The sequence below is a fragment of the Oncorhynchus mykiss genome, chromosome 26 (genome assembly GCF_013265735.2).
Source record: "Oncorhynchus mykiss isolate Arlee chromosome 26, USDA_OmykA_1.1, whole genome shotgun sequence".
NCBI lineage: Eukaryota > Metazoa > Chordata > Actinopteri > Salmoniformes > Salmonidae > Oncorhynchus > Oncorhynchus mykiss.
In genome coordinates, this window is record NC_048590.1 from 40,136,863 (window position 1) to 40,153,580 (window position 16,718).

General features: G+C 42.4%; 1 protein-coding gene across 5 annotated transcripts; it reads right to left on the reverse strand.

The window, feature by feature from the left end:
• Positions 1 to 2,008: 2,008 nt before the first annotated feature.
• Positions 2,009 to 13,914, reverse strand: LOC110526651 (signal peptide peptidase-like 2A). Of its 5 annotated transcripts, none has more exons than XM_036963267.1 (17): positions 13,694 to 13,914; positions 13,099 to 13,209; positions 12,679 to 12,861; positions 12,413 to 12,502; positions 12,066 to 12,199; positions 11,781 to 11,938; positions 11,493 to 11,589; positions 10,194 to 10,295; positions 9,219 to 9,300; positions 8,302 to 8,376; positions 8,138 to 8,194; positions 7,636 to 7,683; positions 4,853 to 4,952; positions 3,916 to 3,996; positions 3,645 to 3,835; positions 3,409 to 3,442; positions 2,009 to 2,559 (listed from the first exon to the last, which is right to left on the reverse strand). In XM_036963267.1, the coding sequence occupies exons 1-15, from the start codon at positions 13,745 to 13,747 to the stop codon at positions 3,648 to 3,650; spliced, it is 1,560 nt and encodes a 519-aa protein (XP_036819162.1). In that variant the 5' UTR covers positions 13,748 to 13,914; the 3' UTR covers positions 2,009 to 2,559; positions 3,409 to 3,442; positions 3,645 to 3,647. The 5 variants fall into 5 exon arrangements, with proteins under 5 accessions (XP_036819162.1, XP_036819160.1, XP_036819161.1 ...); XM_036963265.1 differs by having other exon boundaries at positions 3,675 to 3,835; positions 13,694 to 13,913; XM_036963266.1 differs by lacking the exon at positions 3,409 to 3,442 and having other exon boundaries at positions 3,675 to 3,835.
• Between the last annotated feature and the right edge of the window lie 2,804 nt (positions 13,915 to 16,718).

Below are 16,718 nucleotides of genomic sequence, written 5' to 3' on the forward strand. Positions count from 1 at the left end.
ATATTTTGCAACAGGCGTAAGCGTGCACTGTAAACAGGTTTCTAGGTCAATGTGGTAGATCTACATACTTCTCATTCTGACTGGTAAGTAGGCAATAAGTGGCAAGTCACCAGTAATAAGCTACAACAGGCTGAAACATGACGAACTCCACAGATGAACCCCAAAAAATAACATTTTGCAACAGTACAAAAAGCCACCTCCCTAACTCATTCTCCCTCTTTACTGTACTGTCCAAGTTTGATCTCTCCATCTCCCTCCCTTTCTCTTTCCCTGCTATTCTCGCCCTCCCCACTCTTCCCAGGCCTTCCTCCTCCTCCCTCCTCACTCTTCCCAGGCCTTCCTCCCTCTCCCTCCTCACTCTTCCCAGGCCTTCCTCCCTCTCCCTCCTCACTCTTCCCAGGCCTTCCTCCCCCTCCCTCCTCACTCTTCCCAGGCCTTCTTCCCTCTCCCTCCACACTCTTCCCAGGCCTTCCTCCTCACTCTTCCCAGGCCTTCCTCCCCCTCCCTCCTCACTCTTCCCAGGCCTTCCTCACCCACCCTCCTCAGGCCTTCCTCCCCCTCACTCTTCCCAGGTCTTCATCACCCACCCTCCTCACTCTTCCCAGGCCTTCCTCCCCCTCCCAATTCACTCTTCTCAGGCCTTCCTCCCCCTCCCAATTCACTCTTCCCAGGCCTTCCTCCCCCTCACAATTCACTCTTCCCAGGCCTTCCTCCCCCTCCCTCCTCACTCTTCCCAGGCCTTCCTCCCCCTCACTCTTCCCAGGCCTTCCTCCCCCTCACTCTTCCCAGGTCTTCATCACCCACCCTCCTCACTCTTCCCAGGCCTTCCTCCCCCTCCCAATTCACTCTTCTCAGGCCTTCCTCCCCCTCCCAATTCACTCTTCCCAGGCCTTCCTCCCCCTCACAATTCACTCTTCCCAGGCCTTCCTCCCCCACCCTCCTCACTCTTCCCAGGCCTTCCTCCCCCTCACTCTTCCCAGGCCTTCCTCAACCACCCTCCTCAGGCCTTCCTCCCCCTCACTCTTCATCACCCACCCTCCTCACTCTTCTCAGGCCTTCCTCCCCCTCCCAATTCACTCTTCCCAGGCCTTCCTCCCCCTCACAATTCACTCTTCCCAGGCCTTCCTCCCCCACCCTCCTCACTCTTCCCAGGCCTTCCTCCCCCTCACTCTTCCCAGGCCTTCCTCAACCACCCTCCTCAGGCCTTCCTCCCCCTCACTCTTCCCAGGTCTTCATCACCCACCCTCCTCACTCTTCCCAGGCCTTCCTCCCCCTCCCAATTCACTCTTCTCAGGCCTTCCTCCCCCTCCCAATTCACTCTTCCCAGGCCTTCCTCCCCCTCACAATTCACTCTTCCCAGGCCTTCCTCCCCCACCCTCCTCACTCTTCCCAGGCCTTCCTCCCCCTCACTCTTCCCAGGCCTTCCTCAACCACCCTCCTCAGGCCTTCCTCCCCCTCACTCTTCCCAGGTCTTCATCACCCACCCTCCTCACTCTTCCCAGGCCTTCCTCCCCCTCCCAATTCACTCTTCTCAGGCCTTCCTCCCCTCCCAATTCACTCTTCCCAGGCCTTCCTCACCCACCCTCCTCACCCTTCCCAGGCCTTCCTCCCCACCCTCCCTCTTTCTCACTCTCATTAATGGGTACCATGGGCTCAGCAGTCAGTCAGTGCCTTTCTAAACTCAGATCACTAACTCAATATTTGCTCTTTCTAAAGTACCGGTGGTAACAAGTACAGGTACAGAGCCATGTAATACTGACCAGCCCCATCCCCACAGTGACCTAGCTCACAGGTGGACAAAGATATCTGCAAAGGGCCAGTGTGGGTGCAGGCTTTTGCTCCAGCCAGGCAGTAACACAGCTGATTCAACTTATACAGTGAGTTTTTGTTAGAGTCTATAATTATTTCAATCAGTTATGTCATAGTTAACTGTGAGCTTTAAAAAGACATGAAGTGTTAGATAAAGTACAGGCCATAGAACACATAATAAGAACACACAGAGCTCAAATCAGATTGGACTCATTTAAGGCAACAAAAGCAATCAAAGATCGTGTTTTTCAATAAAACAAACAAGTTATACAGAAAACCCCAGAACAGCTGTTATCGACGAAAACAAAAAAAATCTATCTTCACCTACAGTCTAACTTTGAATTTAAAATCCCCCAATACCTGCCAACATGAGTATTAAAGTGCTTTCTCAATAAATCACTTGCATCGTTTACCAAGGCAACACAGTTTAGGCATCATTTAATATTATAGCCCCTAGTTAGCCACTGCATTCTTAGCCACTAGTAAGCCTCTCAAATTAAACTGTCTCACTGTCCAATCAACAGAGACCCACACTGTACAACCCATACCCCTAACCCCTTACCCCTCCCCAGTATACATCCTTATTGATTGATAGACTAGCTATAGTATTTCCCTTGCATTCCATGGATGATAAACTAGATGCTTGATTTGAAGAGTAGAAAAGAGCCCCTGCGATTGGTTTGTTAGTTGGCTCATAGATCAGCTGCAGTCAGCACTTTCCTCCTCCGCTGCCAGAGTCAGGTGTTCCATCTAGGAGAGGGAGTGGAGGAGAGAGAACAGAGAGGAGGAGGAGTTTATCAGTATAAAAACAGACATATGTCATACAACATAAAGCTTAGTCCAGTAGCCAACAGACAGTCTGCTTTGCACAGCTTATTCAGGAGGGTGAAACTGTACAGAACGTTCATGTAGAACAGACATTTATCTTTGTTATCATAGATAGTCTATTGTGTCTGTTCTATGCATTGCATTTGTAACTGCAACGTTCTGAAATGTTCACCCTTCTGAACAGAAGCAAACCACAGGTTTACAGAAAGCATGACGACACGCACATGACAAAACATAAACAACAAACAAAGCTCCCACGTGGCAACTCCCCCTCTGAATAAAACACAGCTGCACGGGGAAAATTCAAACTCATAAAAACGTTATGAGATGGTTGTACTCTGGTTAGGAGAGATGGACGGCTGTTGGGAAAAAAATTAAGGGATGCAGACATTGACAAACAGACTAAAGAAATAAAACAACAGAAACAGACTTTCTAACCAAAATGTGTGTGTGTGTGTGTGTGTGTGTCCAAGCTAGAGTGAAATCTGTGGCGCCACTGGCATTTCCAGGACTCTAGTGACATCTAGTGACCACATCGGGTACTGCTGGTCTGAGTATGTAACATGATATTACACACCTCAAGTTGACATTCCAGTGTTATGTTTTTGATTAGCTAAAGGTTTGAGGTAAAGGCTGAAAGGCTGTGTAAGAAGAAAACATAATGCTAGTCTAGAGACACAGGGTAGCTAGATGGCGGGGAGGATGCAGTAGAAGAGTGCGTGAGTAGCCCTTACTGGCCTCAGGGTTAGAGGTCAGGGGGTGAAAGCACACCTGGCAGTAAGGGTTCCCTGGTGGAGTCCAACACCTGATGGAGATTAAATCATCATTACATCACACACTACTGTATAACAACCCTCCATATTAGAAATACATAATGAGAACAAAAACATGTATAATCAAATTTAAATTCATTTCCTGAGTTGTGTGAATTCAAATTGAATTAGGCCCAAACCCTTTGAAGTGATCAAATATTTGAATAAATGTAATCAAATAAATAGAATCCCCACCAGCTAAGGAAAAGTGTCTTGTCCTCTCACCTCATATGTGGTCCCGTTCCAGAACTGCCTCATCTCCCCTCTCCTCCAGGCCAACAGTGCAGATCCTAGCAGGGTGAATGGAACCAGGTAGAGCAGGGCTGGCTGCCCCATCTTAGTCACCAACATCACCGCAAACGTCAAAACCATACCACACAGATAGGCTGGGGGAGGGGTGGAGAGGAGATGATCAACACGATGATGATAATGATCAGTAACATATTGATAATGTCCATGTCGTTACCTATGCAGCAGCAGAAAAGGTAGATCTTCTTGGGGCTGTTGACCCACACATCAAACCTGCTGCAATAGGCCACAAGAAGACCTGTTGGACAAATCAGCAAACATAATATATGAAGGTCTGAAGCTATCGTCCAATGAGGCAGAACAGAAGGGTGTGAAGATGGAGCTGATTCTGAAGCTTTAGATCGCACCAGGAAGAAAATTACCTTATAAACAGATCTAGGATCAGCTTACACATCAGCTTACACTCCACACATCCTAATTATAACCATTACAGAGGGAAGCATAATACTGACCTTAGATCATTGTCTAGAAACATGGAGACATAGGGGCTCTGGTTATTGTTGCAAAGCTACCGGTAATTTACCAAAGTTACCAGAATCTTCTGTCATTTTGGTAATTAATAGGTAATCTATGGTAATTTTTCTGTGTCCATATTGTCCATGAGTTTCCAGTGGATAGACCATATAGTTCAAGAAAAAAATTATAATAATAATGAGAAAAGCATTTCAACAACGGCATTTTTTTTCAATTAACTCTGCAACTCTTCCAACTATTGACTTTCTTCACAACTGTCACCAGTTTGGCGCCAAAACATTGACAACAAAGACATATTAGCATATTTAAATAAATAGAAGGATATTTCATGCTGAAACCCTCCTGATAAACACTAATGGTATTCACTAAGTTGATGGTTCATATTTAGGATAATGTTTTATAGTTGTCATTCTATTTTGTCATTGTATATGTTTTATTGTATATAGATAATCTGAAGTACCCAAAAAGCCCACTAGATGGTATTTGATAAAATAAAATTGTAAACTTTTCAAGTTTACAGTAATATACCCCCCCCCCCTTTGCAACCCTAGCTGTGGTCAAAAGTAGTGCACTATATAGGGCATAGGATGCCATTTGGGATGCAAGCATGTTTATCTCACCTGGTACGATGATGTCCCCATAGCCCAGGATGGAGAACTGCATGCCACACAGGTTCTGTGTCCACGCAGAGAACCGTGGAACACGCATCACTACCGGGAGCTACCAGGGAGACAACACAGGTAACAGTCAACTAACAGTCAACTAATGATTAAATAAAAACCATCTAACACTCTGTTAAATAACAATTGACTAACAGTTAACTAAAGCTCAACCAAAACTAAACTAAAACTCAAATCAATCACAGAGAGACATACTGAGGATTCACTATGATAGATTCTATATCAAAACCAATTACAGTACTTCCATTACAAAACAGAAAACAGACATACATGTAATGTCAATATGCCAACTGTCAAGCCGTAGGGTTTGTTAATGACATGAACATGAGACACACAGGAAAGCAATCAGTTCATCACCAAATCACACAACAAATATATCAATGTTTAATTAAATTCAGATCAAGCCCTCTCATTATTTAAACACTTAAGCTACAATGCAATGACTTGAGATTGTGTAATATTGTATAATAGTATCATAAAGTTTGTTAGAGCCAGGATTACTTGATAAAACCCTTGGCCCTACACATGACGAATCAGACAATAACACAGCTGTGACATAAGAGCCGGTCATGTGACAGTTGGTTGGTATGTACTGTATGTTCTGTCTCTCAATTCAATTCCATTTCAATTTTAGGGTATTTATTGGCATAGTAAACATATGTTTACATTTCCAAAGCAAGGAACAATCTCCAATATTGATATAAATGCCCATTTATTCTTGAAGAATACATATTATAAATAAATACCTTATGAACTTAGTAGAACTGTCTTACCCCAGCATAACATAAATGGCTGTTTTACTTCATTGTTTTTAAACAATGTCTTTGTAAAACTAAACAACATATAGCTCTAAACTATGAAGCTGAGTAGTAAAGAGATGATATGATAATTAACAGTACATATGAAGCTGAGTAGTAAAGAGATTATATGATAATTAACAGTACATATGAAGCTGAGTAGTAAAGAGATGATATGATAATTAACAGTACATATGAAGCTGAGTAGTAAAGAGATGAATTGATATGATAATTAACAGTACATATGAAGCTGTGTAGTAAAGAGATATGATAATTAACAGTACATATGAAGCTGTGTAGTAAAGAGATATGATAATTAACAGTACATATGAAGCTGTGTAGTAAAGAGATATGATAATTAACAGTACATATGAAGCTGAGTAGTAAAGAGATTATATGATAATTAACAGTACATATGAAGCTGAGTAGTAAAGAGATATGATAATTAACAGTACATATGAAGCTGAGTAGTAAAGAGATGAATTGATATGATAATTAACAGTACATATGAAGCTGAGTAGTAAAGAGATGATATGATAATTAACAGTACATATGAAGCTGAGTAGTAAAGAGATTATATGATAATTAACAGTACATATGAAGCTGAGTAGTAAAGAGATTATATGATAATTAACAGTACATATGAAGCTGAGTAGTAAAGAGATTATATGATAATTAACAGTACATATGAAGCTGAGTAGTAAAGAGATATGATAATTAACAGTACATATGAAGCTGAGTAGTAAAGAGATGAATTGATATGATAATTAACAGTACATATGAAGCTGAGTAGTAAAGAGATGAATTGATATGATAATTAACAGTACATATGAAGCTGAGTAGTAAAGAGATGAATTGATATGATAATTAACAGTACATATGAAGCTGTGTAGTAAAGAGATGATATGATAATTAACAGTACATATGAAGCTGAGTAGTAAAGAGATGAATTGATATGATAATTAACAGTACATATGAAGCTGAGTAGTAAAGAGATGAATTGATATGATAATTAACAGTACATATGAAGCTGAGTAGTAAAGAGATGAATTGATATGATAATTAACAGTACATATGAAGCTGAGTAGTAAAGAGATGAATTGATATGATAATTAACAGTACATATGAAGCTGTGTAGTAAAGAGATATGATAATTAACAGTACATATGAAGCTGTGTAGTAAAGAGATATGATAATTAACAGTACATATGAAGCTGTGTAGTAAAGAGATATGATAATTAACAGTACATATGAAGCTGTGTAGTAAAGAGATATGATAATTAACAGTACATATGAAGCTGAGTAGTAAAGAGATATGATAATTAACAGTACATATGAAGCTGTGTAGTAAAGAGATATGATAATTAACAGTACATATGAAGCTGAGTAGTAAAGAGATGAATTGATATGATAATTAACAGTACATATGAAGCTGAGTAGTAAAGAGATGAATTGATATGATAATTAACAGTACATATGAAGCTGAGTAGTAAAGAGATTATATGATAATTAACAGTACATATGAAGCTGAGTAGTAAAGAGATTATATGATAATTAACAGTACATATGAAGCTGAGTAGTAAAGAGATTATATGATAATTAACAGTACATATGAAGCTGAGTAGTAAAGAGATATGATAATTAACAGTACATATGAAGCTGAGTAGTAAAGAGATGAATTGATATGATAATTAACAGTACATATGAAGCTGAGTAGTAAAGAGATGAATTGATATGATAATTAACAGTACATATGAAGCTGAGTAGTAAAGAGATATGATAATTAACAGTACATATGAAGCTGAGTAGTAAAGAGATGAATTGATATGATAATTAACAGTACATATGAAGCTGAGTAGTAAAGAGATGAATTGATATGATAATTAACAGTACATATGAAGCTGAGTAGTAAAGCTGGGGTCTTACTTTCTCATATGGAGTCGAGGGTTCGGCTGGCACCTCCACCGTGTTACCCTGCGTCGAGACAGAACACCCCAACCAGACGCAGTCAGTTTGCATCCCAAATGGCAGTCTATTCCCTACATAGCGCACTACTTTTAATCAGGGCCCATAGCGCTCTGGTCAAAAGTAATGCACTAGGTAAGGAATAGGGTGCCATTTGGGATGCATCCTCAGACAGTCAGCCATTCAGACCCAGAGGGGAATCTAATCTACACCGCAATGCTGCAACGGTACACAGCAGAGGAGATCCCAGCTACGAAGCCTGATTCTAGTTAGGGGCAGGAGTGTTTACTGGGTCGGGGAACACTCAGTCAAGGAAAACTCCTGACCCTACTGATTGTTAATCAAGCCATCTTAACATTCAGAGATTGAAGATTCAAGTTTTGACAGACACAGAGAGAGAGACATACAGGCAGACAGGCAGGCACAGACAGACAGACAGACAGGCAGACAGATGAGTGGTTACCTTCTCTCCTGCTGCATCTGGACCCAGGGCCACTTGGACCATGATGCTCTCTCCATTCTGTAAATATAAAACATTTAAAACGTGGGACAATGTATTTAACCTTTCTAGTAAAAAAAAAATAGGACAATAACATTGCACTGTATTTAACGGGGAAAGTGACTCACCGGCATGAACAGAGGAGTGATGAAGACAAAGAACACATCATACAACAGCAGCAGACTCAACAGGATCACACAGATCTGAGAGGGGGAGAGAGAGGGGGTGGAGGAGGGATGGAATGGAAGTCAGTTGAGGGGGAGACAGGTGAGGGGGAGACAGGTGAGGGGAAGACAGGTGAGGGGAAGACAGGTGAGGGGGAGAGAGAGGGGGGGTGGAGGAGGGATGGAATGGAAGTCAGTTGAGGGGAAGACAGGTGAGGGGGAGAGGTGAGGGGGAGAGAGGGGGGAGAGAGAGGGGGAGAGAGAGGGGGAGAGAGAGGGGGGATGGAATGGAAGTCAGGTGAGGGGGAGACAGGTGAGGGGGAGAGAGAGGGGGGTGGAGGAGGGATGGAATGGAAGTCAGTTGAGGGGAAGACAGGTGAGGGGGAGACAGGTGAGGGGGAGAGAGAAGAAAGAGAGAGGGAAAGAGAGAACAGATGTTTAGAGACGTGTCCATAGACTTAGTTAGACGACATATTTTTACCTGACCCGTTATGGCGTCTGTGAGAGTATAGGCAGCGCCATTGAGGCCATCTCCATTTTGAAGTAGTACTTTTTCTTCTACTACTTCTATGAGTTGGTAAACAAACTGAAATGGTGCATACTGCTACTTGGAGTGTGGTGTTTGAACAGGTATAAAGTCAAGGTTGGTGATCTACTGCCACCTGCAGTTATGGAATGTTTGCTCACAAGTATAATTCATTGGCTGATCCCCCCCAGTTGACTACTTTAAAATGGTGGAAGTCCTCAATGTGTATGTCAATGTAAAAACAGTTTATTTCCAAGTTGTGATCTATTTCTATGGACGTGTCCAACCTCAGCCAGAGAGTGGCCCTCTTTGTGACTGAAGATGAGAAATCAGAGGGTCAGAGTGATGATTTCACCTTGAAGTTGGACAGTGAGATGGTCTTCAGGAAGTTGAGACAGAAGGCCACACCCAGGAGGTCCTGCAGGATCCAGATCCACCTGCCAATAAAGTAGAGTACAAGGTTTATTTTCTTCATTTTTTTCAACAACACCCTGTCAACTAACTATTAAATATAACCAAACTGATTAAATAAAGGGAATAAAGAAAAAGGTTATAAGTGAATGTCAAGCTTAGCATCCTCACAAACATGAGGACAACCATTGACAATGGTTCCTGTGCTTGACCCTGAAATGGCCCAGGAATTCATTGTTAGTTTAGTTTTAGTTAGAGTTTTATAAATGCAGAAATGAGAGCATTTTCCAAGTAATGATCCAGTGAATGAGTAAATGTATAATCTGAGTGAGTTATAATGTGTGGGGGTGGAAAGGGAAGTGAAACCACATTCTCTAGAACATTAGAATTATCCACCATGCTTTCGCTCATGGAAAAGTTTCATAGGAGATTAGCTGTGGACCGTGTGTTGCTGTTGTAGACTGGGGACATTTAATTATCCTGTCCACTAATACTTCTACTGTGCTAAGGTCTAAGGACAGTCATTGGCCTGTATGAATACACACACAAACATTACCCACCATGATGTTATTCTGTTATTGGAAATTAGAGAGACTAAGAGTTTCTGTCTGTCAGAATGTGAGTCTCAAATTGCACCCTACAAGTGCACTACTTTTGACCAGCATAAGTAGCACTATACCAACCATTTGAGACACATTCAGAGACAGTAGTCAGAGTCAATGAGGCAGTGAGTGATGCTGAACTAAACTAAAACTAACAGCAACAACACACCTCTACTCTGCTGATGATGTCCGAGTCCTCCAGACTCCCTCACCCCAAACACCACTTCCTGCTTCCTGTCCCACCCACAGAATTCCCAAGGGATGTGTCAGTGTGTGTGTGTGTGTGTCAGTGTGTGCGTGAGAGAGACGGACAGTACCTGTCCTCGTTCCTGTAGACTCCCCACACCACGGCTACAGTGACACACACAGCAGACAGCAGCACCGACCTCACAGATACACTCCCACCCAGGACCGTCACACTGGAAGAACACAACACACATGAGAGAAGAGAGAAAGACCACAAGCAACCACAGAAAGGTCTGCATGTGTGTGTGTGTGTGAGAGAGAGAGATGTTCAAGGAGACTGGTATGTGTCTGATTCACTTCTTTATTTTTTACTTCTCAGAACTTCCATATGAAACTATGACCTATGAGTTGTTTATGACAGACAGAGGAACAGACGGAAGGCAGATGTCTATGGAACAGACAGAGAAACAGACAGGGAGGACAGATGTCTATGGAACAGACAGAGAAACTGACAGGGAGGACAGATGTCTATGGAACAGACAGAGGAACAGACGGAAGGCAGATGTCTATGGAACAGACAGAGAAACTGACAGGGAGGACAGATGTCTATGGAACAGACAGAGAAACTGACAGGGAGGACAGATGTCTATGGAACAGACAGAGAAACTGACAGGGAGGACAGATGTCTATGGAACAGACAGAGAAACAGACAGGGAGGACAGATGTCTATGGAACAGACAGAGAAACTGACAGGGAGGACAGATGTCTATGGAACAGACAGAGAAACTGACAGGGAGGACAGATGTCTATGGAACAGACAGAGAAACTGACAGGGAGGACAGATGTATGTGGAACAGACAGAGAAACTGACAGGGAGGACAGATGTCTATGGAACAGACAGAAAAACTGACAGGGAGGACAGATGTATGTGGAACAGACAGAGAAACTGACAGGGAGGACAGATGTCTATGGAACAGACAGAGAAACTGACAGGGAGGACAGATGTCTATGGAACAGACAGAGAAACTGACAGGGAGGACAGATGTCTATGGAACAGACAGAGAAACTGACAGGGAGGACAGATGTCTATGGAACAGACAGAGAAACTGACAGGGAGGACAGATGTCTATGGAACAGACAGAGAAACTGACAGGGAGGACAGATGTATGTGGAACAGACAGAGAAACTGACAGGGAGGACAGATGTATGTGGAACAGGGAAATCATACTGTACGTTGTTACTATAGAAAACCTTGACTCTCTGTAAATACCATGATTGTAATGAGCTGTGACATTTGTCAGACAATACTTTGTTTTCATTGTTTGGGGGGGGAGACTATGTTGTTATGGGGATTTTTTTTTTGAATTGGGATGAAAATCCCAGGAAAATGGTGACTCTCTGTGTGTGGTGTGTGTGGTGTGTGTGTGTACCTCATGGGGCTACACTTGGCCAGGTCCAACAGGGCGTCCAGACAGCTGAAGAGGGCGGTGGCTGACGCTAAGCAGAATATGGCGATGATCACATACACTGGAAAACACACACACACACTAAGTGTCAAAATACTCCTGAACTAACTCATTATGAGACGATCACTGAGTGTCTAACAACTTCTGGGGTGGTATGTTTGCTTTGCATATAAAACTGTTAATAAACTGTTAATAAACGTAATACATTATGAAAATGTATTAATCAGTGTTTGTCCAGAGTGAAAGACTCACCCAGGTACTTGTAGAAGAAGTACATGAGTACCAGCATCAGACACATCAGACCTACAAAAATGACCACCTTTAGGGGAGAGTACAGAGCCAAGTCCCCACTGTCACTCTTCTCCTCTCCTCCTCTTCCTCCTCCTCCTCGAGACGCCCTCAGCCTCTCTCTGACACACAGACACACACACAACACACAGACTGTTACACAGAGTGTAGAGTGTCTGAAGAGTGGACAGCATGCATGGCTGTCCTTTTCCGAAGGAAATAAAGAAACGTGTGTGTGTGCAGTCTGACCTCTCACAGGCTCCGCTCCAGTAGCCTCCCAGAGCAACAGTCACCACTCCTATGAGAAGCATGACCACAATGCTGGCATCAAACACAGGCACCGCCGGGGCATACAGCCTAACCTGCATCTCCTCACCAAACACCTGGAGAAACACACAGAGATCAAACACTAACACGCCTGAGAGAGACACACACACACACACACACACACTAGTGTCTCGTGTCTATTCTTATTGATTGAAAGAAATACTGTAGATGACAAGTCAATTAGAAGGCATGAATAAGCACTATACCATATCTTATAGTGAGTTGTAGTGACCTCTATACCAGAGGACCTACAGTATCAGAGAACTCACATTCTGTGCGTCCAGGAAGTCCATGTATCTCATCAGAGCCAGCGGAATCTGGACCTTCTCATACTCTGTCACATTGGCTCCCGGGGGACTCTTTAGAAGCAATCAAATGAGAGATAAAACAAAACACGTCTTAAAAAGAACACACAAAGATGTAGGCCTATCATGTTATGCCATAGATGTAAATTAAGTGTTGCATCATAAACACATTGGAGGTAACACTATTGATATATTGTAAATACATTGTAGATCCATTATCAAAGTATTACCATAGGTTTAGTGCTGGCAACGATCAGAGCGGCAGCCCCCAGGTCTTGAGCTATCTCAGCCTTCTGGCTGAAGTTACACCCCCCTCTCATGACCACCACCGCCTTGCCTCTCACTATGGCTGGGCTCACCCCTGCAGAGCTACACAGTAGCCTGGACGACAAGTTCACCAGGGGATACGCAGTCTAACACAGGACAACAGGTACAGTTAGAAAATCCATTTATTAATAGCTATGATGTATTGTCACTGTAGCAAGGCTGAATCCCAGAGCCACCTAACAGCAGGCTGGATGTCAGGTGAGGTTCACAAAGTTCTGTGGGTTCACCAACAGATACTAAACTCTAACACAGTTGAAGCTGGAGCAAATGGGGGCATAGGGCAGCTGAATATCAGAATGGCGATGTTGTTGTACTGGACTTACAGCAGCGCTGAGTGAGAGTGACAGGTTGGTCCATAGGGAGTTGTAGACCAGGCAGTATTCTTTATCTGTGGCTCCATTTGAGATGTGCAAGATTGCCTCTTGACAGATCACCTGTGTGGAATAAAAACAGTAACTAAGTGAAATACATACAACCAACATGTATTTCAAAGTAAACAACGTATAAGAAACAACAACATATCGTTTGTTCAGAGACTGATCAGTGTTAGCTGTGTAACACTTTTTCATTACACTGTCAGTATCTGTTCCACTCTGAAGCTTGCCTGGAAAGTTGGGTACTTCCCCATAGACAAGCCATGAAAGAACTCAGCTGCCAAACTTAGCTGGTGGCGATTGGCTAGCTAGCTACATGAACATGGCAAACTTGCCTAACAGGATAGACACTCTAAATGACAATTGTAAAGGTGATATTATCCAGTTGTCGATATTATTTGTGAAATAAATATCACATAGTTGTCGACATAGTTGGACCTGGCTTGCTTGCTAGCTAGCTACATCTATCTCTGTACTGTTATGATAAATACAGTGAGCTAACTAGCTAGCTTTAGCTAGCATAACAGATAACTGCCTATTTTACCTGAGATGACCGGAGAATGACTGATAAAATAATAATCCACGGAGTTTTTGCCATGTCGGTAACATACGGAATTGAGTAAAAATCGTATTCACAAGAAAAAAAAACTATAATCGTTGGTTTGGCACACCATTAGTTTCAATATCGTCCCTTATTGTACTCGCATCATCGTTTTTTAGTTAGCCATTCCCTTCCGGTTTCTCATGCTGGTGGATCTCGTGATAGCTGACCAAATATTGGCAAATGCTGACATGCACTGCATTTGATCAATGCTTTCATTGTTTCCGTATCATTAGATGTCAATATCTCTTCTCAGTTTCAATATCATGGGAAATGTTTATGTAACTGTCTTCAAGTTTACCGAAGGTAATTAATTATAACTAACCCAAGATAGTTCACCTGTGATGTGTCTGGTTACACCTTCTGTTTGTGAGTGTAGAGGGAAACTAAGGCATCCATTACAACCAATGACTATGATTATTGTGCTTTCAAGACAACTGGGGAAAAAACGCTGTCAAATCATGACGTCAGTGATCTTCAGGTCAAAAGAAGGAGCTCTAGAAAGATGGCCTAGTTTCCGACATGGAATTCCAAGTTGGTTGACCATTCAGAAGTGAGAGATCCCTGAGATCCCAGTTGTTTTGAATGCAGCATTTCAACCCACAGCCTGTCTCTGGTTTGTGAGTCAAATGTCAAAGTCATGCCAGATGACAGTGGTAGAATCTAAATGCATACTCCTTGCGTCCTCTCCTCGACTCCTCAAAATCCATTGGACGAGAAAGCCCAGGGTCCCTACTCTCTGACCTTCTCCAATGGGTTTTGAGGAGGCGGGTCAAAACGACAAGATTTTCTCCTTGTCCACATATTGACCATGGAAGGGGGTAAGTGTTAATAACATCTACTTATCATAGTGCTGGGTCATTAAACTGATTATGTTTCCCCAATTGCACCATTTCCTTTATAATGCACTACTTTTGGCCAGGGTCCATATAGTGCACTATATAGGGAATATAGGGTGCCATTTGAGTGTTCCAGGAGAGGACGATCATATATAGCTAGTCAAACCTGACAAAGAAAGACTTCTCTAAGATGGCATAGAACATTTTTTTATTAAGATTCTAGCTAATGAATGAGAAAAATACTACATGTATAAAAACACATTGGCCGAAATCAATACAAAAGCTTAAAAGCTTCTGAACAAGTGTACAAGAAACAAAATGGTCCAGTGTGCCCTACCTACACATTTCAAGTTTATTGGAAAACAGCATTCTTTACTTACTCCTGAAGGCAACTCAAAGAACATGGGATGTTTAACAGAATAAAGCGGTTAACATGGTCTCTGTCCCCAATTTCAACCTATGCCCTATATAGTGCATTATTTTTGACCAGGGCCCATGTGTCTCTGGTCAAAAGTAGCACACTATATAAGGACTAGGGTTCCATTTGGGACACAAACAGATAGACATTTCAAGTCTGTAGTTTATGATTTGATAATGAAGCAGATACTACTAATCATGTGCCTCATATCTCCACAATGGCCCAGCCACCACATGAAAGGTAATTTTTCCACAAATCCGACTATAAATACAGGCAAGGCCTAAAAATACGACCACACACTCCTGAACAGTTGAGTAAAACATTTGTTCACACAGGCGCACACACACACACACACACACACACACACACACACACGATTGTGATCCGTTTTCTACTATTACAGTGCAACAGCATGGCAGACAGACAGATAGCAGTGATTTAATATAAATGAATTATATACACGTTCCTGGGTGGTTTCATTGTTTGGTCCTTTGTCTGGTTCAGGTAAGAGTGTCTTTACAACGCCTCCTCTTCAGATCTACAGCAGTAGTTAGCACAGGCTTCTTATCTGTCTGTGGACAAATAATACATACACACATCACATTCATGTAAAGCAGTGTTTATGCAGCTGGAAAATTTACGTTGAATGAAGCTTTCGTAGACACAAGGAGCATGTTAACACAGTACTGATAACACGCTGACATCACTGTAGCAACACGGTAGTGATAACACGTTGACATCACTGTAGCAACACGGTAGTGATAACACGTTGACATCACTGTAGCAACACTACTGATAACACGTTGTCATCACTGTAGCAACACTACTGATAACACATTGACATCACTGTAGCAACACTACTGATAACACATTGACATCACTGTAGCAACACGGTAGTGATAACACGTTGATATCACTGTAGCAACACGGTACAGATAACACGTTGATATCACTGTAGCAACACGGTAGTGATAACACGTTGACATCACTGTAGCAACACTACTGATAACACATTGACATCACTGTAGCAACACGGTACAGATAACACGTTGATATCACTGTAGCAACACGGTAGTGATAACACGTTGACATCACTGTAGCAACACGGTACAGATAACACGTTGATATCACTGTAGCAACACTACTGATAACACATTGACATCACTGTAGCAACACTACTGATAACACATTGACATCACTGTAGCAACACGGTAGTGATAACACGTTGATATCACTGTAGCAACACGGTACAGATAACACGTTGATATCACTGTAGCAACACGGTACAGATAACACGTTGACATCACTGTAGCAACACGGTACAGATAACACGTTGACATCACTGTAGCAACACTACTGATAACACATTGACATCACTGTAGCAACACGGTACTGATAACACGTTGACATCACTGTAGCAACACTACTGATAACACATTGACATCACTGTAGCAACACGGTACTGATAACACGTTGACATCACTGTAGCAACACTACTGATAACACGTTGACATCACTGTAGCAACACTACTGATAACACGTTGACATCACTGTAGCAACACTACTGATAACACATTGACATCACTGTAGCAACACTACTGATAACACATTGACATCACTGTAGCAACACAGTAGTGATAACACGTTGACATCACTGTAGCAACACGGTAGTGATAACACGTTGACATCACTGTAGCAACACTACTGATAA